The sequence below is a fragment of the Mangifera indica genome, chromosome 1 (genome assembly GCF_011075055.1).
Source record: "Mangifera indica cultivar Alphonso chromosome 1, CATAS_Mindica_2.1, whole genome shotgun sequence".
Classification (NCBI taxonomy): domain Eukaryota; kingdom Viridiplantae; phylum Streptophyta; class Magnoliopsida; order Sapindales; family Anacardiaceae; genus Mangifera; species Mangifera indica.
The window spans coordinates 18,631,675-18,659,637 of NC_058137.1; the positions used below are offsets into that span (position 1 = coordinate 18,631,675).

General features: G+C 34.1%; 2 protein-coding genes across 9 annotated transcripts; both read right to left on the reverse strand.

Annotated features, from left to right (window-relative positions):
• Positions 1 to 274: 274 nt before the first annotated feature.
• LOC123212020 (uncharacterized tRNA/rRNA methyltransferase slr1673) lies at positions 275 to 3,495 on the reverse strand. Of its 2 annotated transcripts, XM_044631051.1 has the most exons (5): positions 3,202 to 3,495; positions 1,862 to 2,159; positions 1,221 to 1,271; positions 547 to 846; positions 275 to 405 (listed from the first exon to the last, which is right to left on the reverse strand). In XM_044631051.1, exons 1-5 carry the CDS (start codon positions 3,441 to 3,443, stop codon positions 364 to 366), a joined length of 933 nt encoding a protein of 310 aa, XP_044486986.1. In that variant the 5' UTR covers positions 3,444 to 3,495; the 3' UTR covers positions 275 to 363. The 2 variants fall into 2 exon arrangements, with proteins under 2 accessions (XP_044486986.1, XP_044486976.1); XM_044631041.1 differs by lacking the exon at positions 275 to 405 and having other exon boundaries at positions 427 to 846.
• A 1,710-nt stretch (positions 3,496 to 5,205) lies between these two features.
• On the reverse strand, positions 5,206 to 27,299 carry LOC123225747 (methylmalonate-semialdehyde dehydrogenase [acylating], mitochondrial-like). 7 transcript variants are annotated; one of them, XM_044649939.1, is made up of 21 exons: positions 27,002 to 27,285; positions 26,822 to 26,885; positions 23,996 to 24,512; positions 23,224 to 23,318; positions 22,956 to 23,024; positions 22,511 to 22,672; positions 22,341 to 22,419; positions 22,082 to 22,236; positions 19,771 to 19,834; positions 19,020 to 19,099; positions 18,123 to 18,188; positions 17,600 to 17,650; positions 17,303 to 17,454; positions 16,283 to 16,373; positions 15,976 to 16,056; positions 8,195 to 8,272; positions 8,025 to 8,060; positions 7,883 to 7,926; positions 7,442 to 7,520; positions 6,712 to 6,796; positions 5,206 to 6,586 (listed from the first exon to the last, which is right to left on the reverse strand). In XM_044649939.1, the coding sequence occupies exons 3-21, from the start codon at positions 24,486 to 24,488 to the stop codon at positions 5,469 to 5,471; spliced, it is 3,078 nt and encodes a 1,025-aa protein (XP_044505874.1). In that variant the 5' UTR covers positions 24,489 to 24,512; positions 26,822 to 26,885; positions 27,002 to 27,285; the 3' UTR covers positions 5,206 to 5,468. The 7 variants fall into 7 exon arrangements, 6 of the variants coding, with proteins under 6 accessions (XP_044505874.1, XP_044505842.1, XP_044505852.1 ...); XM_044649907.1 differs by having other exon boundaries at positions 23,996 to 24,532; XM_044649917.1 differs by lacking the exons at positions 26,822 to 26,885; positions 27,002 to 27,285 and adding an exon at positions 26,512 to 26,685 and having other exon boundaries at positions 23,996 to 24,532.
• Positions 27,300 to 27,963: the final 664 nt, after the last annotated feature.

The window sequence follows — 27,963 nt, forward strand, 5'->3', positions numbered from 1 at the left end:
TTAAAAAATTTGAATTACAATTAAAAAATTTTAATACAGTTCTAATTCAAATCAAGTTAAACTTAAAAATCACTTATCGAAATCCTAAATTGATATGATATGAAATGACTAAGTCTATTTTTAAGAGTTAATTCATAGTTTCATATGTTTTAAATTGAATATATGTGTACATTAAATCATTCATTCTTTTTTTTAAAGAATTCCAATACTCCCGTCACTTATTCTGCAAGCGCGACTTCGAAATTAGGATCCATACATACTTAACCCTGCCATATGTAGGAAGCAGCAAACAATCTTCTGTCCAAGTTAGATGGCAGAAGTTAATTTTCATAAAACTGATGGTTTTCAGATTGTCTGCTCAAATCATCCCACTTCCCACATGCATTGACAAAAACCCTCTTCAATCTAAAGACAATTATAGATCAATTAGAATCAAGTAAACGATTAGATAAATCTTTGATTCTTCGGTTGTAACATATACAGGAAAATTCCACCAGCCACTGAAACATTCAGAGACTCAAATTCTCCAGGCATTGGTATACTCACAAGTTCACATACCCGCTGAGATTTGTCTGAAAGGCCATTTCCTTCACTACCCAAAACCAAGCATACTGGAACATCAGCTAAAGAGTCCACAAATTCTTGGGACAGTTGTTCCACTGGTCTAAGTTCATCATTGCTCTCCGGATGTCCAGCTAGTAACTTCATTTGAAACATATCTTTCAGCGATTCAAGATGATACCAACAGCCAGAAACTATGGGAAGCTGAAAGCAGGCTCCACGGCTAGCTCGGAGAGCTTTCTCATTGAATGGATCACAACAGCCAGGAAGCAGGAAAACACCACCCTGTTAGATAATACCCTTAAAGTCAGAGTTCTCTTTGGTCCAGTAATGAATCAGTGATAATCAATGAATAGGTGAGCATTGTGAGTGCAAATGCATTGAAGATGGAAATCACAGGCAATTTTGTTATAAAATTGTTGATCCAAATTTCAGTAAGGAATGAATTGACATTAGATGTGAAGAACAAAGACAGTGAGAGTTAGGTATAAGTGCAAATGCATACTTCACATTTAGATGTCTAGTTCAGCCATATAGGATGAGAATCAGCATAGCATGTCCAAACATATGAATAATCAAAATACATTATAATAAAAGGTAGAGGAGATTAAAGGAAGAAAGGAATAAAGACAATTAGAGATCCACAACTATTTTCTCACCCATTTAAAGGCCATAGCTGATCTGAGCAATGTCCCTAGGTTACCTGGGTCCTGCAGGGAAACACTCTCACATGTTAGTGACGTGAATGCCCTTTCCTGACATCAAATGCCTGGAAATATGAACTAAAGGCTAAATATTGAATCAACTTCATATTTTATTGTATCAAGATTCAGGTGAAACCATCATGTTATTTCTTCATATATGAACTGATATCATCTTGCAACAATATGAGTCAATTAACAAATTCAACATTTGCAATTTTCCCATGTCCGTATATGTCCATCAACCAGAACAATGAAACAATGACAGATATATCATCATATGAGTTTAAGCAATTGTTGCATCACAAGGTTATAACAATCCCAGAGCAAAGTTTACAATATGCATTGGGAAACCTAAGAAAATTTTTGACTTGAAATTACTCCATAAATTCTTTTGGTATAATTTCCTTAACTATTATATTAATAAGTAGATATTCAGTGTGGTCAGTACCAGAGAACTGGACCAACTCCATGATCGGCTGTTTACGAGTATCCTAAGACACTACAATAACAATGCCTAGAGGTACACATTAAATGGAGCAATAAATCAATCAACAGAAGTGCAATATATGAAATGTCAACATAAGTGTGAGAGTTGCCTGAATCCCATCAAGGACTAGAATTCTGTGTGTAGATGGGAACCAACTCTGACAGTCTGCCTCTTTTTGATTGCCATCTATACTGAAAAAGCTTGTTGGAAGTTTCATTATGGCAACTGCTTCAATAGATTCTGATGATTGTACTCCAGAAAGTTTTTTCATCACCACAGAGCTAACACGCACAGTACGGGAAGGAATATCATCTAGTCCTTCAGGAATTCCCACTTTATCAAGCAATAGTAAATAATCCATTGTGACAGTTTTATCTTCCAATGACTTTTCATATTTGTATATTTCCCTGTATATGAAGCATAGTCATAAACATGTCACACTAAACCAACGCTGTTGGTTTAATCAGGTTCCTGATTTCAAAAAGCATAAGTCTATATTTTGAACTGGACAAGATAAACATACCAGAGATTATTATGTAATTGTAAAATCACTAAACCTGACATGGCTTTAAATAATGAACAAGTTGAAAAAGCATACTGCAAACCCCACAAGCTCACTGAGTTCTAAATTGAGCTACTTCCAATCGCTACAACATTAGAAGACAAGGTGCAAGTTATATACAATTATATACTAAGAAGGAAGTCCAGAGGACTAAACTCTTGACCTCTTGGTTGGAACCAGAGTTCTGAAACACTCAACCTAACCATCGGTATAAAGGCTATTGAATTAATGCTTACAATCTGTTCGGCATATAGCAATCATCTAAGAAGATTGACTACCACTACTTTCTAATTGATGCTTCTTTATACTCCAATTAGTGGAGAAGGTATATCATGATTTTTTCAACCACAAAGGAGTTGGACTACCCATTTCACCATGTCAACATTGGTTTATATCAACAGAAAAGGAAAGCCTGCTATGATATATTGCAACAGTTTCAACCAGTACTTTCTGTTAAACTTTTTCAAGCAGATTTATTGCCAGATGACACCTCTCAAAGCTAAGTTGTGTACTCCTGTAGAGGGTAAGTAACAACATATTTATAGTAGCATTAACTAAAGCTTAAACTTTGACAATAAAGGTAATTCATTTCCAAGTATTTCTAAACTTTAGAGCAGATTGCTGCTAACACCAATAACATTATTGACTCCAATCTTAAAGCAAAAAATTCCTTAGATTAGTAAAAATCTTCCAGGAATAACAAGAATTAAAATCACCAACAATAGCTAACATGTTAACGATATCAATTAGAAAAAAGAACTTCAAAAAAAAAAAAAAATCGAATTCTTTAACATTATGGAAAGGAGTGATAATAAAAGTGAACAAATACAGAAGAAAACAAACTAAAGTAAGAATGAGAATGAAATGAAGGGAGAACAGGAGGCAACCTAATGGGAGTAGTACCCACAACAAGAGCGGAAGAACGAGAGTGGCGATAAGATGAGCTATGGCGGAGCTTGACGCAGTGCTTGATAAATGGGTTAGAAGTGCTGGTAATGGAATTAACATGAGAAGGCAAATGAAATTTAGCAACTCCACCGCAACCATCATGGCGATTCAAATGAGTGGGTAGCTTGGAATTAGCATTTATGGGTTTGGGAAGTGCCTGGCATGAGCAATGGTATTGCATCCTTCTTCTCTCCAACAACACACCACAATTGCTCCTCAAACCTTTACTGCCTCAAAAATCTGGATAGACCAAAATACCCTTATTTACAATATCATTTTAATTTTTATCTCTTTCAGATGTTTCAGATTTTCATTTTTCGAAGGCCGGAAGACTTATTCCAATCCCATCCCAAGTTTTGGACAAGTCTTAACAATTTAATGTTAAGATTAAAGATAAAAATATCGTTTAGTTAAAAATATTAAAAAAATTTAAAATTTGTCATATATTTTTTTTTTAATTTGAAAATTTAATATTTTTTTTTACTTAAAACTTGTAAAGTGATTATTTTCTTTTAGAGTTTTTTCTTGTCACTGGAATACAAACTTCATCATCTCTAGCTACATTCTCTCTATCAATCTCTTATTTAGTTGTCTTTATTGACGAAGATAAAAAAAATTATGAGCTTTTTAAATTAAATAAAAAATATAATAAATTTTTAATTTTTAAAATATTTTTAATTTTAATTTTAATAGAATAATAAATATTTAAAATTTTAAAAATTAACATATATAAATTTAAGATTGGGAAAATGAGTATTTTCTACCCAAATTTTAGCTCAATCTCAAAAGTATATTCATGTCTAATGAAAAACTCAAACACTCACATATCTCTAAACCGTCGTTAAGTTTTCTATTAAATATAGGGGTAAAAATATCATTTTACTGTTTATATTCAAGTTATATAATTTTATCACATTTTCTCCCTCCGATTTTAAAAATTAAATTTTACTCTTTTATATGAACTTTGAAAAGTGACTTTCAACCCCCCAAATCCCTAATTTTTTGTTCATTTTCTCTCTAGCCACTGATGACGACGTGGCTGGAAGGAGAGTGACAAGCGTTGTACAGATCTAGACGACACTCGTCGACCTTCACTAGACGACGGAATGTCATCTATTCTTTGGAGGACGTTCATCGTCCAATGAGGACGACGCTTGTCGTCCATAATGGATGAGACGACGAAGCATCGTCAAAATAGACGACTCTTCGTAGTCCAAAATGGAAGACGCTTGGTCATCCAAAGATCTGGACAATCGTCGTCCAAAGATCTAGACGATGGTCATCAAAAGATCTGGACGAAAACTTCTCCACCGTCGATCGGTCATCAGCAGAGAAAGTGGTTGCATTTCAAGGGGGAAAAGTGAATTTTTTAAAACTTAATTCAGGGGATAAATGTTAGTTTTTCGAATTAAAAGAGGAAAAATGAGATAAAATTTTAATTATTTAACATTATTGATAAAATAACAAATTTACCTCTTAACCCAAACAGAAAATATGTAGGTGGGTCTTAACATATTAAACTTTAGATAAGTGTTTGAGTTTTTCATTGAGCGTGGATATACTTTTGAGATTGGGCTAAAACTTGGGTGGGAAATAGTCCTTTTCCCTTTAAGATTTTACCAATCCTTACGGGAGAACAAAGCTTTTTGGCCTTTTTCAAATGATGTTAACATGGGTAAATTTGGTATTTTGCTCATCGAAATTGTTGGGTGAGTAATTTCACGAATTTCAGTGACTGGAAAGGCTATCCAAATGTCAATGCAGTGGTCTCAGAAGTCAGAAAGGTTAAAACCCTTTTTGTAATTTCATTTTACGGAGGGAAATTGAAATTCTGATTGTGCACTTTTTGGGTCTAGTTGTGATTGAAATTTATTACATAATTTATTTGCAGCAATGGAAAATGAGAAAGATTTTGATTATGAAATAATTGGAAGAGTTAATCATTCTCAAGAAACAAAAAGTTTTTTTCTTTACCATGTCACATTAATGCCTCTAGATTTTCCAGTATTTTTAAAATGGAAAGATCCTTTAACTCAAGCAGGAATCTGCTTAGGACCGTTTTAAGCTCGTTGATATCAAGCTAACAAAGATTAGAAGAAACCAAAAACTAGATTATAAATGTAAAAACCTATGTTTCACCTTTTCATATTATTTTCTTTAAGTGATGCTTATCTTATAACTTCTGAGATGTAGGCAAAGTCATTGACTATCCTTGGCTGGGAAAATCATCCACTGAAAGTATTTGGTTTTGAGTATACATCCTCTGTGATGACGAAGTTGCAGGCACATATAACCTCTCAGATGTTGGTGACATACTGGTATTTCTCTGAACAATTGAAGAAGGATACATCCTCTCGGAAACTGCAGGGATTACGTCAAGTTGTTGTGTAGCAGGTGCCATGTCATTCCTTGGAGTTGGTCCAGACATGTATAACCTCTCTGAATTCGAATGTAAATTTATGCCAGCTATCCGGGATGTAGATCCTATATGGTCATTTCTGTGAGATGTACAAGGTATGCATATCCTCTCAGTGGTGGGGAACAAGGTAGTATCAGATCTTTGAAATGATTGACCCTCATTGTTATTTAAGTGAGAAGTTGACAGCATGTATATCCCCTCTGAAGTTTGACTTAAGGTCACAGCAGTCCGATGAGGAGTTGGAGCTATACTGTTATTCCTGCATGGTATCGATCCCATATTGCCATTTTTATGAGATGTAAAGACATATGCCCCATCACAAGATGTTGGTGCTGTGTTGCTGTTTCTCTGAGTTGTAGGCACATATATCCTCTCAGAGGGTGGAGGAACAGCATCTGAAGTTTTAGATGTCAAGGCTGGAGATTCACTCCAGTGAGATGTTTGGGGCATATAAATCCTCTGAGACGATTGTAGTGGCGCAGACACTGACACTCTTTGGCTTGACAAATCCCTCTCTGTTGCAGGAGGCCGAGCCAGTGATGTTCCCTGATTTGACAATTCCATATCAGCTGAAGACAATAGCAAGGATTCTCCCTGGTTTGGCAAATCCACATTAGCTGTGGGAGATAGAGATGAAACTCCAGGGTCAGGTAAATCCCTCTCCATTGCCATAGGGATGGGCGGCAGCATTTCAGGGGTTGGTGAATCTCTATCCGATGATACGGACATAGATGATGACTCCCTTTGGTTAGGAGAGCCTCTCTCAGATGATGGATGCAACAGTGAAGAAACACCTTGGCTTCTTATATCTGTATCAGAGAGCGAAGGCACCCCCATTCTTGTAAAATCGCTCCATTGTTGGGCCACCATTTTGATCTGGGTGTAAAACTGCACACCTGCCTTTCCTGAAAATCATAGAGAGAAAATGAGGAAACTAGAGAAACCAAGAGCTGCACGTCAGAAAGCTTGACAATAACCAATCATGATCCAAAGGGAAGAAAAGATGAAGAGAAAGGCAAGGGAACTGTACCAGAAAAATTGAAGTCACCGGCAAAAGATGTTTTTTGTTCATTAGTGAAAGGCGCTGGAAAAGGAACAGGAACATTGATTCCAACCTGAATCAAATAAATCATGTCAGAGGTTTAAATATATTCAAATCATAGTGTGCTCAAACATGAGTAAGGCTACCATGAACCGGTCCCCTTAGTCTGTTTCATAAGTTTCTACCATCACTATGGGGCAGAAAACTGAGCACAGCCCATAACCAAATATAATTCCTTGTGCACACAAAAAGTTGTGAAATTCATGTGTGTTTAAACCTAAGCCATTTCAAGAGATACACAAGATTAATTTTTACCATTCTCTCTTCTTGATCAAACTGGCACTCTTCCCTAGATAAAAATTTGAGCAATAGAGAGTAACCAAATATAATTTCTTGTGCACATCAAAAGTTGTGAAATTCAAGTGTGTATAAACCCAAGCCATTTCAAGAGACGCACAAGATTAATTTTTACCATTCTCTCTTCTTGATCAAACTGGCACTCCCTAGATAAAAATTTGAGCAATAGAGAGTATTTAGACTTCAATTGTTGAAGAACAAGCCAACAGATTGAACTTATTCACAGCAGGTGTTGTCAGATGATTTGTGTTCAGAATGACCAACAAGGAGAGAAGATCTAGAGGATAACAAAAAAGATGCCTCATAGCATACTCTTCTCAAAGAAGTACTCAACTTCAACAATTGAAAAGGATGAGCTTACCAACCCAGCTTCAATTTCATTCTGGAATTTCCTTGCAGTAAAGCCAGATGCTGTGAATATTGATGTTCCATTCACAAACCTACATCATTATAAATAAAAACAGAAGAGAAATGAACAGGCAATGCACAACTCAATATGTTACTGGAAGAAAATGTGCCAACACTTAAAATTTCCATTGTGCCTACATTTTTACAGACAACTTATTTCCAGGAGTAGAATAATTCCACGATTTATGAAAGTAGCATCATTACTGTTACTTATAAGAATTATGTAAAGAACTGGGAACAATAATATATTACAGGAAAAGCGGGAAGAAAGGAAAATGTCATTTAAGAAGCAACCGGCACTAATCATGCCACATTGGGAATCAGAAAAATGATTATGCTGGCACACATTAAAAAAACCATCTGGAAATTAAGAGGGTAAAATTAAAACAAGTACCTGTTTCTGTTTACTATGGCTATGGCATCTTCTAGAGTTTCAACCTGTTTATTGTCACATGAGTGGAACGTATTAACTAATCTCCAATTAATACTGCAGTGCTTTTCACACAAATGCACGACGAAAACTAATCAAACAATACCTGCATACAAAGTAGAACTGGCCCAAATATTTCTTCCTGCTCAACACAAGATACAGTGCAGTCAAGAATATGCCAAGGTCTTTGGTTCAACTCTTCTTCCACTGAGAATCATCGTTACCCAAGTCCATTTATTTTGATAAGTACAAGAATTAAAAGAATGAAAAAAGTACCTTGTAACACTCCATGTTGGGTGTAACATCATGTAAGATGGTCGGACCAACGAAATTTCCATTCTCATATCCTGGAACCTGAAGATTTGATAGTTTGGAATCAGTCATCAAAGGTTTCTAACTCAATGGAAACAGTAAAAGAAAATTAATCAAAGACCACAAGTTCTCCAAACAGTACACATCAAAAAGAGAATAACAAAAGACAACAGTGATGCAATAGAAATGGCAAGTACAAATTCAAAATACAGTAACCACAAAAACTTACCAAGTAAACCCAAACACTTCATTTTATTCTCTTACCAATAAATGCCTTTTATTCTCCAGAAGAAATGCAATTTCAGGCCCAGCAGTAAGAATCATTTCCTTCGAAATCTTTCTTTTCCCACAATCCACAAACCCCTAACTTTCCAAATTAATAAATTCATTGATAAATCAGCTAAACCTACATCCATCCCTGTTTAGTAAGTTTCATGAACCCTCCTAATCCTAACTTGATGTTAAATTCATTCAATCACCATGGTAGCATGTGTGAAGATATCTCAGATCATGTAACACTTGGGTTTAACATTATTTCATATACATTCACTCTTCCACCAAATTACTAAACTTTCTATAGGTTAGTTTCTCTATCACAGAATTAAGGCTATATACATTAAGCCCATCTTGTAGATCCATTTTGTGCCAAGTTAAATCATTCCTATATTTGACTATTTTGACAAGTTTTATCCCTATCACTTTCAAGAAGACCATCCATTTATGTGTCAAGTTATATCATTTCTCTATTTGCTTGTTTTGATTAGGCCTTATGCCTGAGAACTTCTAAAAAGACCACTACTATACAAGAACATTCAAGAAAAGACAACCAAAAGCTTATTTCAGATTTTCAGATTCTAAGGATGTGAGAGAATTCCACATCCATCAGATCTTAGTTTAATACAACTTCATGTACCTATTCAGCTTTTTCACCTAACACTAATAATTTAAGCTTCGGGGTTGGTATTTATGCTTCATCAGAACCAACCAATAAAGTCATACCATCATCCTTCTTCCATTCGGCCATGGATATGTTAACAAAATTTACATGTGAAGCCCGTGAAGTTTTGTTGTACATGGAAGTCTGTTGGGACCCTGGATTGTAAGGATTTACACTTGTCAATAATAATGGAATAAATATGAGATTTCATAAAGAATCACGATTACAATTTAAAATCCAACATCTCTAAACCTACGTCAAGAGATCTTCGGTGATGCCACACCCCCGAATACATAACTACTTTGAAATTGGATTCTCAAAAGTTAATTTCAGTCCTCCCTAAACCCTACTATTGATTCATTACAAATCTAACCCTAATTGGACTCCTAATTCTAATCCTAAACCTTATTGGTAATTATCAAATCCAAATCCTATTTCCTAATCTTGCAAATATTTATTGGATTCCTAAATCACTTACAAATAATTATTAATTTCCTGAATCCTAACTATGATGAAGCTAATAATTCCTTCCTCCTCAACAATAGCATTGTCCCTAAGACTAAGTATAGAAATTTATCATAGAAAAGGCATTGGCCATAACTGTTGGGGGTACACTATTCATCACACTTGAAACACTGACTCCGAGCTCACATCTCAATTGGTGATAGAAGAAGATTGTCATAATCGACTCGTGGTAGATGTAGGCCATTTGTCATAAATTTGGCTTCTCTTGGCTAAAGGCTTTGAAATTTTTGAATTTCTTTCAATTGAAATTGTTGTACATTTGGGAGGTTGTCTAATGAGTCTTGAGCAATGGATAAACTCGTGGACTCATGGATCTTCGGTCATTGGGTGCAAGTCATAAAATTTGGATATAAGAAAAATATGGAATGTGTTATACACAAGTTTAATATAGCACGATATTAATAATATGTTTTTAAAAAAAAGACAATATCAATCATAATTTTAACATTTTTCATAGACCACCTGCTTAAAATCAATATAGCATTTCATATGCAAAATATTCAATTGACAATTAAACTTAATAAAACACAATACATAACTGAGATTCAAATTATAATTTAAAGACTCAAATACAATATATAGTCAAGATTCTATTAAAGTCTCTCAAACACGTAACATAGTCAATTAATTTATAACGATTGTTGATTTTTCAATTTTACATGCATAAAGAGATTTAACAATAATAGATAATTTATATCTCATATTTCTCCTATACAGTTAAGTGAGATTCAAGTCATATAAATATCACTCATAGGAATAAAAAAGCACTTCAGAAGTAAATAAAAATAAAAAAACTCCAAATAAAAATAATCCTAGAGAAGTTACAGTATACCTCTAAACCTTTGTCTTGTCCTACATGTCAAAGGAATTAGCTGGTGATTCAAGGCTAGCAGATTTTATGGCTGATTCTATGCCATTCTATGGCGATTCTGTGTCATTCATTTTATGGCAGATTTTATGTCATTCTATGGCAGATTCTATGTCATTCTATAGCTGATTCTGTGGCAAATTCTATGTCATTCTATGGCAAACTCTATACCTTGTACAGCTGTAATTATTGTTGTAAATTCTCTATATTTCCTTATTTAGGATATACTAGCTGTAGGCTATTTTTAGACAGATCTGTATATGATAGTTTAGCTATTTTTTAGAACTAAATTTCAACTTGTATTCATAATATATAATGGGCATTCTTCTCCAAGAGGAAGACACCAGTTTTTGCTCAAAACTTTCTAAGATTATCATGGTATCAGAGTCTCGGTTCTGAATTCTCCTGTGTCTCTTCATCTTAAATCCAACTCACTCCTAGTTCAATCCTTTGCTCTTAGTTATTTTGATCAAGTTATCTCAGCCTCATGTCTTCAGACAAGTATGATGTCTTCTTGATTCGTTTTAATGACAAAAACTACTCAGCCTGGGCATTTCACTTCAAGATATTCGTCAAAGGCAAAGATCTATGGGGTCATATTGATGGCAGCAAACCTGCACCTGACAAAGACATAGACAAGGATGAGCACTCCAAGTGGGAAGTCAAGGATGCTCAAATCATGGCATGGATTCTAGGATCTGTGGAATCCAACATCATCGTAAATCTTCAACCCTTCAGAACTGCAGCTGAAATGTGGAATTATCTAAAAAAACCCTACAGTCAACACAACACTGCTCGTCAATTTCAGCTTGAACATGAGCTAGCAAATCTCCAACATGGCAGTCTCTCTATCTCTGATTTTTATTCTAGCTTCATAAATCTTCGGGCTGAATATACTGATATTGTCTATGCTACCTTACCTCCCGAAGGTCTTAGATCTATTCAATGTGTACATGAAACTACTAAGAGGGATCAATTTCTTATGAAACTGAGATCTGAATTTGAAAGCACCAAGTCTAATTTTATGAATCGAGAAACAGTCCTATCCTTGGATACATGTCTCAATGATTTATTTTGCAAGGAGCAACGACTTCTTACTCAAGCCACCATGGAACAACTTAAATCCACTTCTGTTCCTATGGCTTATGCAGCTCAAGGCAGGCCAAAAGGTAGGGACATGAGTACTATTCAGTGTTTTTGTTGCAAAGGATTTGGTCGTTATGCTTCAAATTGTTCAAAAAAATTTTGCAACTATTGTAAAAAGGATGGCCATATCATCAAGGAATGTCCTATTCGACCCCCCAAGAGATCTGGAACAACATATACTGTCTCAATTGGTTCCTCTAGTGCTAGTAGTTCTGTGGATACAGCACATCTGATACAAAGTGCTCCTGCTCCTGTTCAATATGTGACATCTGAAATGATTCAACAAATGATCATTTCTGCAATTTCCGCATTAGGACTCTCAGGTAAACCCTTCTCTAAACCTTCTCCCTGGTACTCTGATTCCAGGGCTTCCCATCACATGACAAACAATGCTAAATTTCTTACCAATGTGAGTAAATATCCTGGAAATCTCAAGATTTATACAGTTGATGGCAACTCTTTGCCTATCATTGCCATTGGTGATGTTTCTTCGTCCATAACCAATGTCTTTGTCTCTCCTAACTAATCTCGTTTCTGTCGGACAATTAGTTGAAAATGATTGTAAAGTGAAATTTTCTAAATTTGGTTGTGTTATGCACGATCAACAATCGGGGAAGATGATCCCAAGGGGGCCTAAAGTAGGACGACTTTTTCCTCTTCAATTTCCTATGTCTCCATGTTCCTCTTTACCTATCATCACTTGTAATTTTGCTTATGTTGATTACTGAGCATGGCATAAACGTCTTGGACACCCAAACTCTAATGTACTTCATGCTTTGCTAAATTCTGGTTTACTTAGGAATAAAGGATCAACATCTCTTAGTATTGTTCAATTTGATTACAATTCTTATAGGCTTGGAAAAAGTAAAGTTTTGTCATTTCCTACTCACACACCTAAGGTAGTCCAGCCTTTTGATTTGATACATAGTGATGTATGGGGAATGGCACCAATTACATCCCATGTTAATTACAAGTATTTTGTCACTTTTATTGATGACTATAGTCGCTTCACATGGATTTATTTTCTGCATTCTAAAGATGAATTGTTTTCAGTTTTTAAGCTTTTTCATGCACATATTCAGACCCAATTTTCTGCCAATATCAAAATTTTTCGTTCTGATAATGGGGGTGAGTACATGTCTAATTTATTTTAAGAATTTCTGCAAACTAATGGTATAATTTCTCAAAGGTCTTGTCCTTCAACCCCTCAACAGAATGGGGTGGTTGAAAGAAAGAACCGTCACCTTCTAGATGTTGTTCGCACCCTTCTATTAGAGTCATTTGTACCCCCTCGTTTTTTGTGTGAAGCTTTCTCCACTGTTGTCCACCTTATCAATAGGTTGCTTTCTCCCTCCTTGAACCATGTTTCTCCTTTCTTTCAGTTATTTGGTCATACCCCAAATTACTCTAACCTTCGTACCTTTGGTTGTGTGTGTTATGTTCATCTTCCTACACATGAACGCACAAAACTAATAGCTCAAGCTGTTCAATGTGCTTTTCTAGGATATTCGGTGCACCAAAAAGGTTTTCTTTGTTATGATCCCAACCTACGACATATTCGGGTTTCTCGAAATGTGATTTTTTTTTAAAATCAGTATTTTTTTTCCACACACAAGGATGACCTTTCTCCTTCATTCTCTGTATTGCCAATGTTTACTAACTCTTCTGCAGATTCCGTACCTTCTAAGCCTCTCATAGTCTATCAACGACGCAAGATTTCAACACCTCTTGGGCCTCCTCCAGCTCATTCCCTTAATGTTGATCTTGTTCCAACAACTGCACCAATACCTCTAAGACAAAGTACTCGAGTTCGTAAACCCCCAGATAGGTATGGTTTCACCTTTCCTTTATCTTTGATAGCCACTGTGTCTTCTATTCCTATTCCTTCATCCTATAAACAGGCAATGGAGCATGAATGTTGGCGGAGAGCTATTGAAACAGAACTTCTTGCACTTGAAGAAAACCAAACCTGGGATGTGGTTCCATGTCCACCATCTGTGAAACCTCTTGGTAGTAAGTTTGTGTTTTCTATCAAGCTCCATTCTGATGGATCCATAGAACATCACAAAGCTTGGTTGGTGGTTCTTGGCAACCAGCAAGAGTATGGCCTAGACTATGATGAGACCTTCGCACCGGTAGCCAAAATGACCACTGTACGAACAATACTCGCCCTTGCTGCATCACAATCATGGTCAAATAGAAATAAAGTACGCTTTCTTACATGGTGATCTCAAGGAGAAATTTTACATGAAACTTCCCTGTGGTATGCCTACTTCTTCCCCTAATGATGTTTGTAAACTAAAACGCTTTTTGTATGGAATAAAGCAGGCACCGTGAGTATGGTTTGAAAAGTTTCGATCGACTCTCCTTGGCTTTTCATTTATTCAAAATCAGTATGATTCCTCCCTTTTTCTCCAACGGACATCTAAGGGCATAGTTGTTCTCCTTGTTTATGTGGATGACATTGTTATCACCAGTTCTAATATGGAGGCTATTTCTAAACTTCAGAATTTGTTGCACCCTATTTTCCACATGAAAGATCTCGGCCAACTCACCTATTTTTTGGGGTTAGAGGTGCATCATCAGCCTCAAGATATCTTCTTGAATCAACACAAGTATATTATGGATTTGGTTCAGCTAGTTGGACTCACAAACACTAATTCTGTTGACACCTCAATGGAAATTAATGTGAAATATCGGCGTGATGAAGGAGAACTTCTTGAGGATCCTACTTTGTATCGGAAGCTGGTTGGAAGTCTTATTTATCTAACTATCACCCGCCCAGACATCTCTTATGTTGTCCATATTGTTAGCAAGTTCATGCAAGCCCCTCGGCATCTCCACCTATCTGCAGTCCGCCGCATCATTAGATATATCCTTGGCACACCTAGTCGTGGCTTATTCTTCCCTACTGGTTCTTCCCTCAAATTACAAGCCTATAGTGATGCAGATTGGGCTAGCTGCCCGGACACAAGAAAATCAACTACAGGATGGTGCATGTTTCTTAGTGATGCTCTTATCTCTTGGAAATGCAAGAAGCAAGACTCGGTCTCCAAATCATCCACTGAGGCGGAGTACCGTGCCATGTCTACTGCATGCTCCGAGATCATTTGGTTACGTGGTCTTCTAACAGAGCTCGGTCTCTCCCAAGATCAACCTACTCCCTTACATGCTGACAACACTAGTGCCATCCAAATTGCTGCCAATCCTGTCTACCATGAACGCATGAAGCACATAGAGGTTGATTGCCACTCTATCCGGGAGGCCTATGATCGCCAAGTTATCACTTTCCCACATATCTCCACTACTCTTCAGATTGCAGATATTTTCACGAAATCCATGACACGTCAGCAACATAACTTTCATGTTAGCAAATTGATGCTTGTTGACTTACATGCAAATGATAGAGATAAAAAAATATATTTATTATACCACTATCAATCAAATTCAAAATTTTCTTTGCAACAAAAACAATGAAGGCCAAAAACTATTATTGCAAGGTTGTTCTAGTATAAAATTGAAAAAGTAATAAGTTTATTACATTGACCAGATCACCAGTGTGAACTGTTGTTTTTCAATATCAACAGATTGAATGTTAAAATGATAAATTTATGGTGAAAAATATAAATCGAAAAGGAAAAATATGAGATAGTTAGGGTGCTTCGATTATGGAAGAAAAGGAACGCAACTTGCCACAGCTTAGATTGAGTTTTTATACTTGATGTAAAACGCACTATTTTATACTTTCAAAACGACGTTGTTTTACCCTTTATAAAATAAAAAATAAAAAACATGACAATGTATGATAAGACCGTTTAATACGAAAACCATAAAAAATATGTATTTAATACATTTTCGATCCAAACATACGATAAAAGTTTTTATAACGGTAAAATACGATAAATGCATATAAAACGTGTGTTTACTAGGTCCCTAGATACAAAGCTACTCTGAAATGGATTCTCAACAGTTAATCCCAATCCTTTCTAAACCCTACTATTTATTCACCATATATCTAACCTTAATTGGACTCCTAAACCTAATCAATAATTATTAAGCCCTAAATATATTTCTTGATCTTGCAAATATTTATTAAATTTCTCAAATAATCATTAATATCCTAAATCTTAACTATGATGAGGCCTAACAAAGTCAAACACAAGAAATATGAACAATAAGACATATTTCTCTTAAGAGTTCTATAAAGCAAACTTAACCTTAAGAATGGATGGGAAGCAGAAAAATGAAGGTAATTAGATAAATACACACCACAATATTTCTCCCATCAAGAAGAAGTCTAGCACCATTGTCAACAGCACTCTGAACTAATCTGCATATACGATTCTTTACCTGAGAAGTCGGAAAACACATCAAGAATTATGATGAAAGAGAAATTTACCAGTAACCACAATCCTACATTTTTGCATGCATACACAAAAACTTGCAAAATCCAGCAGTAAAAGTGTATTTTCACCTCCACAGAAAACCATAAGTAACAAAGAACAAAAATCACCTACCAAGATCGTCCCTTATGATCACAAAAATCTTTTAAAAAGTTTTGGATGCATGTTTTCACCTCTTTGCTAATAACTGGACCAAGGTCGGCAGTTGGATCTGTTCCATTATTCACTCTAAGTGCTTTGCCAAGCTCCACAAGTTTATCTTCCCTAAAAACAACATTTCATGTATGAACCAATCAAGTAATTTCCAAAAAGGACTGAGTTTCACTTTCAACAGAGTAGTAGTAAAGGTAATAGACATCATAAAAGATAATAACTTAAATCTCACATAAATTATATGAAGCAAAATGATTTACCCAAACTGACAGATCACAAGAAGATTAGTAGTTTAACTCTAGGCGTATTTTATTTAAATTCCTGTAATATTACTTCTTAAGATATATTTTTTAAGGTACTTTGACAATAAGAATCCCAAATTTTTACAAGCTTGGGTTAACTTGGGGTGATTTTAATGTGCTTGGAAATAATACACCCAAAGATAAATGAAGTTTCAAAAACATTTTATTATAATAGTTTAATGGCCTTTAGAATATTTTTCTCCCTGTTTCTCTCTTTTCTCTTGCTGCTTTTCCTATTTATTTTTTCTGAAATAATGTCTTGAGATCAAACTCTGACATCTTTTCCAAACGTTATTTTGGAATTCCCTAAATTCAATATAGAAGCAAACAAACATCAGACATGACTTCAAATAAGTTGTTTGGCTAGCTTTAAGATTATTACGGAAATTACAAATAGGCGGGTTCTATAAAACTCCTTAAATTCAATAAAGAAGCTCAAAGTTATTTAAAGCCAAAAAAGCTCTCTTGGGGACAATTTATTGAAGCTAAATAACAAACAAAACAGTGATCAAAATTTGGCCGTAAAAAGATTATTTGATTTTCTTCACAATACCTTCTCTTATCCCTTTTTTATAAGCATTCTCATCAACAAATTTCAGTTCTTTCTAAGAGGTCGTGTATTTCAAATTGAGACGATCCCAGGTGACCAAAATTGCAGCCTTAACTAAGTTTAGTTATCTTCAATAATGATCCAGTGTAAATTACAAACTGCCAAGATAGCTAAGAGAGTTATAATACCATAGCATTGATCCTGCAACAAAAATAGCTGTAGTGAGACCCATACATCTCTGTCCTGAAGCACCAAAGCCAGAAGCAACCAAAGCATTCAAAGTAGCATGCATGTTTGCATCAGGGATGATGATTGCATAATTTTTGCCTCCTACATTGGACTAAGAAGTCAAAACAAATATCAGATAACTATCCAGTTCATAGAGTTCTAAAATATCCAAAAAAGACTAGCTAAGCAAGCAGAACAATTTGAGATAGAAAGAATGGAAAACGAGAGATACAGAAAAGCAAATGAAGAGTATTCACCTGTACACGTTTCCCCCTAGCAGCTGCTCTGGCATATAATTGTGAGCCAAACTAAAAAATGATGGGCAAAAAGGGAAAAAGAAAAGGTCAAGTAACATGTAATTGATGCCTAGCATAATCTAAATTCCTAATTAAACATGACATTATATGGTAAGACCAAATCAAGAGGGCATTCAATAGAGCGTTGTTCCACTGCAATCTGTTTGATCACGTTTACTTTCAGAACTTCAGTTAGTTTTTGCATGAATAGAGCATATCTAGTGCATAACTAATAATTTACACTTCACAGACAGCCCAGAGAATTAACAGAAGAGGAAAATAGAAAGAGTAATTAAATTATTTAGTTTGAAGGGAATTGTTTTGAATTCACTAGAAGAAAACTGAATGGTGACACAAGAATCTTCACCAAATATCCCAGTAAGAAGATATTGAAGTAGTTTCCGCATGCATCTCACTTAAAACCATATTTTTACACACTGCATTCAGTGAATACAGAAGTCCCAGAAAGTGAGAATTAACTTACTGTGCTTGATCCAACAAAGGATAAAGCTTTTATATCATCATCTTCACATATATAATTGACAATATCCTGCTCAAATTTATTTCCAAATAAAAATGTGTTAGAGATAAATTAAGTATCAAACAACGCAGAACATTATACTGTAAGAAAATAATGAATACACACAACCAAAAGTGAAAGGGGAAGGGTTCAAGAATTTGGAGGAAAGTAAAAGTAGAAGTAGAATAGACAGCAGCTCCTAAGCCAGTCCTAGCAAAACCCCAGACCCAAGCTGGAATGCATGGGTGGTGTCTGTTGGTATACACAATGTAATATTTTCAAGACAACTGACAACGTTACAATATTATAATGCATGCAAGGCATTATACACAATACTGGACTGCACTTCCCCACACTTGACCAGTCACAAGTAGAAGAAAGGAAGATGCTGCACGGCAAGTAAACCAGGAAGAAAAACATTCTTCAAGAAAGGCTCAAATTCCTCCAAGTTCTGTTTCTAATAGAAGAACACAACTGAAGAACGAACTCATTGAAACAAACGAGAGTTTCCGCACGTAATTTACAGTAATAGTTCAAAGCATATTTATTTTCCATCGCACTAGAAAAAATATTTAGAGCTGTGAGTATTAATATAAGGATATTTTATAATTGCTTAATGTTCAAGCAAGGTAAACTGTGGGTAGAAATTGGTTTAAATCAGAGAGCACATGCTTAATGAGCAACCAGTGCCTCAGTAGGAGTTCTTTCTTTGCCATCTTATCTTTGTTATTTGTACTCAACACACTATATTTAATAGTAACTGTAAAGTCCATATAACCAAAAGTGAAACACACTTAAACATTATTATATCATACAAATGCAAACCAAAAAAAAAAGGAACTCCAAAGAAGTTGATAATACATTTGTGCCATGAACAACATTCAAGACACCATCAGGCAAACCTGCCTCCATTGCTAACGCCACAAGCATCATTGAAGCACCTGAAGGAAAATATGATATAACATTAACGACATTGATGTAGCAGAGATTCCCATAAGGAAAAGTTGTTGAGGAGATAGCAAGATAAATCCATAAAGTAACCAATGAAAATTCACAGGTAATCTTAACCAGAAAGGCATAGCAAACTCTTCTGAGTTCCCACTTTTACTTAGCCCAGAAAACATTATGCCAAATCCAAAACTCCGCCACCTAATATTACAGAATTAGCTTTCATCCAGTGATACAACTCAATGAAATTCTAGTCAACCATATTTATCCATTGGCGAAATGTCTGTCAATGAAAATTTAATTATAATAGGGCTGCAGTTTTGGAAGATCTTGCTGGGTAAGGATTTTGCCCAAAAATAATTAGTTTAATTGGTACATAAAACAAGTCAACAAGCCAGCTCCTGCCCTTTGGTATCATTATTTAACCATGTTTCAAACCAAATTTTAATAAGACAAATTATCCTGCACAATAAACTAAATCCAAGCATATATCAGCCAACAAGTTATTGCTACAAGCTAGCTAATCTACACCATGCAACCAAGAACATCCCAGTTGCAGAGCTTTTGTACTGTACAGCTGACAAGGGTAAATACTTCTCTCAACATTTCCACTAGGTTTATTTAAGCATCAAACCAAGAGTATATCACAATACCAAAGGGGTACCTGGATTCTTTTCGGAAGGCTTAAGAACAAACGTATTGCCACATGTAATTGCAACAGGAAACATCTGCCAAGATAATACAAAAAATTACTTGAACAGAAGTCTTACTTTTCCTTTAAACGTAATGGAAAGAAAATTAAACATTTTCAACCTATTTGCTCCAACTTCCCACTCAAAGAAAAAGCATAGTACAGCTTAAAAACTATGGTTGGACCATTTCTCATAAGCTTAAATTTTTGGGATAACTAATTGCTCAAAATGGTTCTAGAGCGCATTTGACCAAGAGGTCTTGTGCATGGATCCACATATAAAAAAATAATCAATTGTGTAAAATTTTCATGTGAGGGTTGTCTGAGAATTATTGGTGTACCCTTACTTCTATGTTTCAGCATTTGGAACTTTTTTCCCATTAAAACATAATGAGTTTCAAGACTTGCAAACAAAATCTTGACTAAAACATCCTCAGCTATAAACAGCTAAAACCTCTAACAAACAAGCCAGGAAGCAACATAATAGGATTAGATGATGATGATAATAATAATAATAATAATAATAATAAAGAAGTAATAATTAATAACATATTTAGTTAGGATAATACATTTAATTTTATCAAGATAATATATTTGATTTAGTTATATTAATATATTTGATTTGATTAGGATAATATATCTAATTAATTTGGTTAATAGTTGAATTTGAAATTTAGGATTTTATAAGAATAAATAGTAGTGGTTGGTTTGAGGAAGAGAAGAATATTATTATTTGGGTATTTTGGGTAGTCTTTTTACTGATTGAGAGGTTATGGCCTTTGAGAGAAGCTAACACCTCTTGTTATCAGCCTTTTTTTTTAATATTAATAATATTTGTGTTAGGTCTCGAACAAATTGGTATCGATACACGGCGATTCTAAGGACAAGAAGGTTTCACATCATACAAAATGAAACTGGAAGATAAAGGAAGGTCTAACGATTAACAGAAGTGGAAGCTCAAGTAAAGGGGGAGAACGGAATTTGTCTCCGTTATGAGAGCAAAGAGGAACAAAATCATGACTTATTGTTCGATGAAGACGGATTAGATGATGTCATCATCTTGATCATGTACACGAGCAACAAAAGAAGAAAAAAATTGATCCAATCGAGATAGTAGATTCCAGCAAAAAATCGGCTAGTTTAGACAAAGGAGGATTGTCTATTGGGTTGGGCAAGCCTGAGACTCGATTGTTCGGCCCAAAAAATCCAGTTTCGAACTGAACAAAATTTTGGGCCTTAGGTAGGCTTGAACAAAAAATATATATATATCTATTAAATTATCAGGCTGGGGCTTGAACAGAGGTTGTTCAAGCCTGAAACCTCATAGGACTTAAAAATTCATTCTAGGTAGGACTGTATTTGTCAGGTTTTCAAACTTGTAAAGGATTGTAAAGGTGTTTTGCAGGTTATTAAAGTTACAAAATGGGTCCAAAGCAGGCTCGAACAAAATTTTTATGGGTCCAAATGGGCAAATTTTTATGGGTCCAATTTTTAATGAATCAGGTATGAACAAAAAATACGAGACCCAAATGGGCAAATCTAAGGCCTAGGCCCACAAATTCTATGGGTCTAGGCTTGAACAAGTCAAACCCGATTCAATAGACTCGATTAATAACCCTACAACAAAATTATTAAGCTAACGATGAACCAAGAAAGGGAATTGACAAAATTTGGAGTTCATTTGGTCTAATACAACAACCAAGAGGAGGAATCAATAGATTCAAAGGTTCAATTGACAAATTTTGACAAGTTTCAACAATCAGAACCCATTTGTTCACCTGGTAATTGAGTTCAATCAGTGACAAAGACCAAATAGGCAATGAACAAAGAAGAAAATAAGACGTTGATAAATACGCACTAGGCTAGGATCAATGAAGACAAGTTAACTTTTTTATCACTAGTGGCGATTGAAAAAATAGCAAAATAGAAGAGGTTTTCTAGAATTGCGTACAAGAAATGTAAACATTTAAAAAATTCGGGTTGGTGGGATCAAAAATTAAAAAAACAAATAAAAAATTTACAATGTCCTACCTCAAGGACAAAGTGGCTTTCAAAAGGGCCGATAAAATAAGATTAGAAAATAAAAGTGATAATATATTTAATTAATATAATATATTTGATTTGACTAGGATAATATATATAATATTTAATTAGAATAATCTTTGAATTTGAAATTCAAGATATTAGAAAAATAAGTAGGAGTAGTTGGATTGAGGTGGAAAAGAATATTATTATATAGGTATTTTGGTCAGCCTATCACTGATTGGGAGGCCTATAAACATACCCACAAGGGAATCATTGCTGAAAAGTTGAAGGGACATATCCCAGCACAAACACCAAGAGGCTCTCTAATGCAGTATGTGTCAATGCCATCAGATGCATTAGGAACAAACTCTCCCATTTGAAGAGTTGTCATTGCACAAGCATGTTCAACCACTTCTGCAACCACAATAAGAAAACAAGGAAATTAATCTAGATAATGTGAGAGGATCAATTAATTATCAATCACCACAGGTGACGAACAATAAGAACCATAAGAATACCTAAACCACATAACACATCTGCACGGGCACTCTTCAAAGTCTTGCCCTGCTCTATGGTAATATTCATGGCAAGCTTGTCCTAAAATATTTTGTCACATAAAAAATAATGAAACTAAAAACAGAGAAAGAAAGAAAAATGCAATTAGAAAGAAAACTTTTACTACACTCACAATATCTCTGATGATGAGCTCTTGGAACTTGAACATGATGTGTTGACGAGTAGTAACAGGTGTGTTTTTCCACGAAGGAAAAGCCTTCTTAGCTACATTTACTGCATCTTTAAACTCCTCATATGTAGTAAAAGGAACTTGACAAACAACCTCTTGAGTTGCCTAATTAAAAGAGTAGGTCCTATTAACAATTTTAAGAAACAGGAATACTATGTGGACTAGCTTTAGGTACACAAATATGTATACATTTTTATATGTCATCACATGATTGAGTAAAACTTTATCTTTAATTTAAAATCACTCAATCATGTGATAACACATATAAGCGTATACACATTTATATACCCAAAGTCGGTACACAGTTTTATTGTTTAAGAAAACAATGATATCACAATTCCATTAAGAGAAAAAAAAAAATGCAACCACATAAAATTTATATGCTTACAGGATTTATTACATCCATGGTTGCACATCCTTGCGAATACATGGATTTCCCTCCAATAAAATTAGGAACCTTCAAATACATTAAATTTAATTATTAAGTTATAATCTTCATATCTTTATCACAAGAGACAAAAACAAATAAATATCAGACAGGAAGTGAGAGAAACTAATAATAATTATAAAAAAAAAAAGGTATGAAGCAAAAGTTGGTTTCAAGAAAGAATCCTCATATTGACATCATTATTTTCTCATTCAATATGAAAACTTACCTGATTTTGGTTTTGCTTTAATGTCTCCACTGAGGAAGTAGTGCTTGTGTTTACAAGAGCAGATCTATTAGGTCTCCAGGACTTGAAACTATTATCTGCACAACATACATATTTCAGTCATGAAAAGTATTGTTGAGAAGTAATGGAAGCAACAACCTTGTTTCCAAGATCTTTTCCTTGCTGAGAGCATAAAAGATACATAGACTAATAAATTTTTTTTGCTTCAACGAGCGACAAAAGTAACAGAACTTACACCCTTATTTGAATATCTTTTCTCCCATGAGAGCACTAAAGTTTGCATAGAATAACGAATGTTTTCAGCCTCAATGGGAGAAAAATCTTAAACTAGACATTATTCATGAAACTGAACTCTTATGCACATGCAAGTTTATCACTCAAATTCCAGTACATCACAGGGTAAGTTACTAGAAAAACTCCTTTTAATAAAGATTAGCATAAATCTAAAATAGCAATACAAAAAATTAGACCCTAGAGAAGAGTACAAGACGCATATGAACCCCAGACCAAATAAGTAAGCCCTACAAGTTTGGTCAATCTGAGCATTTCAACTTCAAAAAAGTAGATATTATTATAATAAAAAAGGATTTATTCTATTATTTGAAGAACCAAGAAAAAGATCTCAGGTAATTTATAAATTTATTGCCAATCAAATGCTATGCAATCCATATGAATGCCCTTTAGTGACAATGCACCACCCATCTCAGCCACCACAAATTATTTTCATCTTAAAACGCTTAGACAGGGATCAGACCTGATAAATTTCCTTGACGAATTTTAGCTTTCAGGTTGTACAAATGTCTTGGTGTTGACTGCAGCTCTGGATTGCTTTGCTTGAGAGCCTTAAGCACTTCACGTGGTTTTATACCAGCTTCAGTCATTACTTTGATTTGCTTCACCTCTTCCTCAGAAAAACGACGACTATAAGGATGTTCAGACATATCTTTTAATGGATCATGGTTGTGTTCTCCATTTTTAATGGTAAGCACCCATACATCATCTTCCTTTCTACCTATAGCTTCAAAAGGGCAGTTTATAAGCCGAGAGCATGCTTTCCTTTTGCGTTTACTTTCATCAATTTTACGCCTATTACGATATACACCTCCTCTGTCACATCCAAGAATGACCCTCCTATCCTTTCTAGACTTTTTAATGGTCACTACATATCCTTGATTAGCACCAAAGGCACGAGCATGCTTGATGAGATCTTCTCGATCTTGAAAAGTTCCAAGTGGAGGAGGAAGCATCTTTTGCTGTCCTGTAAGCTCTGTCTGAATTTGAGTTCCCATTACTGAAGGCAGAAAAAATTACCAAAAGCTGAAGCATATGATATAATTTAAAAAATAAATTATATCAGAAAAAAAATGAGTATTTAACACTTTTAATCACACATTTACAGGAAGCTTAATTATTTTATTATATTGTAGACTTATCTTTTTTGAAACAATAAAAGCATTAATGTCTAATTAGAAAAGATTCCACATAATCTAATTATTTTATAATATTTGACTTGTAATCATCAGTCTACATGAATGATTGAAGATATTTGCTAAGCAATTTTTTCATATGAAATGGAAAAGGGGAGGCCAGCCTAGACAATCATGAAAATTTAATGCTAAACTTTCAATTGTGTGTAATATGTGGCAAGTACCATATGCATATTTGGGAGAGTTTTAATAAGAAAACACTATTTTCTACTCAATCCTTTCCGCTAAGCCCCTGCATCTAGATTTCCCAAAAAAAGAAATGTCCACTTCTAAAGCTTACCTTTTGGGCCAAACTTTCACTTGTGTGTAATATATGGCAAGTACCGTATGCATATTCAGGAGAGTTTTAATAAGCAAACCCTATTTTCTACTCCCCAATTCTTTAGACTAAGCTCCTGTATCTAGATTTCCCATAAAAAGACATGTCCACCACTAAAGCTTACCTTCATAGGCCACTTCTGATTTGAAAAAGAAGAAAACAACAGAACTGTTACAATCAAAAGGGAGAGAAAAAAAAGAAAAAAGAAAACTCTTTTTTTTTTTTATGAGAGGCATTCATTCAGATTAAAGGGAAATTTTCTCTTCTTTTTTTTTGTAAAGAAAAGTATCACCTCAACTAGTGAAGCCATATGAGCATCTTTGTACAATAGTGATCAGCCCTTCAAAGATTCTACAACAATAGGACCCCCAAGTATAATGAAGATCATAACAACCTCAGTATAGGTCAGCCCAGTGTTTCAACATACCAAACCTCCTAACCACTGCAAAAATTACCTTTTCTATTCTTAATACCATGATCAATTAACCATCATCTGAGAATTATTTTTGTTTGAAAACAGCATACCTTTTATATTTGAAGTGCCAGCAGAAAAATTAACATAATCATATTGGTCAGTAATATGAGAACTATACCTTTCTGGTCCAAGTTTCTCTTTGATTCCTCACTGTCCACTAAATTAACCAAAGAACAATGACACTATGAAGCTCAAAATCTAAACAGCTAGGTTGTCCCTTGCTTATCTTCAAAATTTTCTATCACACAAATGGACTTTCCTTAAAGCTATTCATACATGTATATGTTTCACAATAGTCAATTTAGAAACTTTACATTTAGGTTTCCAATGATGTCTTTTAATGAACCTTTTGTGCAAAAAACTTGCAAAGACATCATCATAACTATTTTTAAATAGTTTTTTAAAGATATATTCTACATCATATACATATTCCATGAATCTGCTACCAAAAATATAACACTTAGTTTTGTAATGAATTTGTATGTATTCAGATTCCTTCTTTTGTCAAAATATACCCTCTATGAAATATAGCATTAGAACAGTTTTTTTTTTTTTTTTGGGTATCCAAACCCAGAATCTGTTAAAATATTCTAACATGCTTCATGCTAAAACTCAAAATCAAAAAAACTTCAACAATTTGTTTAGCAAAATCAAGAAGAAATCAAAAGATCTTCCAATGCCAGATTTCACACCATTTCAACTAACAACATCGAGCACAAAGTTTTAAATGCCAATGTTATCAAATTAATCAACCACCAAAAAAGAAATGGACTCATCAAATCAATTACAGTTTAATGGTTGACTGTTTACTTTATCTGAAGAGGAATCCCATGCCCAATAGTAATCTAAGATGTGCAAATAGCAATTCCCCAAAAGATTAAACACAAGAACAAATAAATACAAGAAATTGTGAGTTCACTTTGCTCAGGCAAACACTTGTTCAGAGATAAACATTCCATGATTCCAACTCAAATACAAAAACAAAATACCTTTATCTTCTAATTTCTAATGTCTCATCAACAGGGGCCTCTCAAATGGACAACAAATGCAGGAAGTTTTATTATTCATAGTTAACTGTCAATTTTCCTTCATAATCAAAATCTTAAGCTCTAAATAAATAGTACAAGAAGTCAGTTTTATACAACATAAAGATACAAGAAAGCAAAACGAGCATTAGAAACTGCTAGAATAGTAACAAACTGAAAAACTAATTAAAAACCCAGTAAAAAGAATTACTTCCAAAATAAGAATTAAACTGTAAGAGAAAAAGAGTAGCAATGTAAATGCCAAGGATTTTACCTGATCAGAAATCACAGTAAAGTGAGAACAACAATTGCAACCCTGATTTTCAGGCTTTCATAACCTAAAAACAAACAAGAAAATGGAGCGAAAACATAAAAAATGTGAAGGTGATTGATAAGACTCAAATACAATAAAAAGGAAAAAAAAATTGAATTGGTAGAGGTAACTAGTACATACCAAAAAGGATGAAACTACATTAATGGCATTGTTCATGGTAAAATTATTGAATTTAAAGAAAAAAAGAAGATAGAATTGCAGAGTAAAAGAGTTGCCTTTTATAAAAATGGGCAAATTAAGAAAGTGAGGGAAATTTGAAGTTTTGGGACATGAAAGGAAAGGATCGGGACAACCACTCGTTTTTTATTTACGGGGACGCCTCACTCTCTCTTCTCCACTTCTACTTTCACTTTCAGACCACGCACTTCAATTGCGTGTGTGCGTGCGCGCAGTTTATTACAGCCGCTTCAGCAAACACTTCGCGACGGCTGCAATCATCGCTATTATTCTTCTTAAAATAATTAAATAGAAAAATTAAAATACATCAATTTGAAATTTTGTATAAAGCAACTAATTAAATAAATTAGCAAATATAATTTTATTTATAAAATAATTACAAATATTAACAAATTTTCTTAAATTTTTAAAAGTTCAAATTATTAAAAAAAGGATTGAAATTATAAATTAAAATCATAAATTGGAGTTAAAATAATTCTTGATTAAATTAAATAAATATTTTTATCAACAATTATATTATAGTATATTTTATTGAAAATCCCAAATGATTGATTTTTTTTTTCAGTAAACACTTGTACATATGTATTGGCATTAAAAATGTGATTTAAGTTATATTATAAACTATTAATATATTTAATAAAAATCAATAGATATAAATAATTATTGTATTTACTTTGATATAATAAAAAAATATTAACATATTATTTTACTTAAATATACAAAAATATTATTGGGTATAATTACATGAATATATTCTTCATATTAATTATTATAATAATTGAAAATTATTGTATTTTGTCCTTGAAAATAATAAATAAGAATAAAATTGTAACAAAATCAAAATTATCTTACTAATTTGTAATACCTAAAGTAGACGTGATAATTTGAGTATTTCATATATTACT

Coding starts and splice junctions, on each gene's coding strand:
- LOC123212020 (XM_044631041.1), bottom strand. CDS start 3,443: ATGCAATACCATTGCTCATGCCAGGCACTTCCCAAACCCATAAATGCT. Junction 2,160..3,201: donor GTGGGTACTACTCCCATTAG/GTTGCCTCCTGT, acceptor CTTCATATACAG/GGAAATATACAAATATGAAA. Junction 1,272..1,861: donor TAGTCCTTGATGGGATTCAG/GCAACTCTCACA, acceptor GTTTCCCTGCAG/GACCCAGGTAACCTAGGGAC.
- LOC123225747 (XM_044649907.1), bottom strand. CDS start 24,530: ATGGGAACTCAAATTCAGACAGAGCTTACAGGACAGCAAAAGATGCTT. Junction 17,651..18,122: donor CCTTTGTTGGATCAAGCACA/GTAAGTTAATTC, acceptor ATCATTTTTTAG/TTTGGCTCACAATTATATGC. Junction 7,521..7,882: donor GCCATAGTAAACAGAAACAG/GTACTTGTTTTA, acceptor ATAATGATGTAG/GTTTGTGAATGGAACATCAA.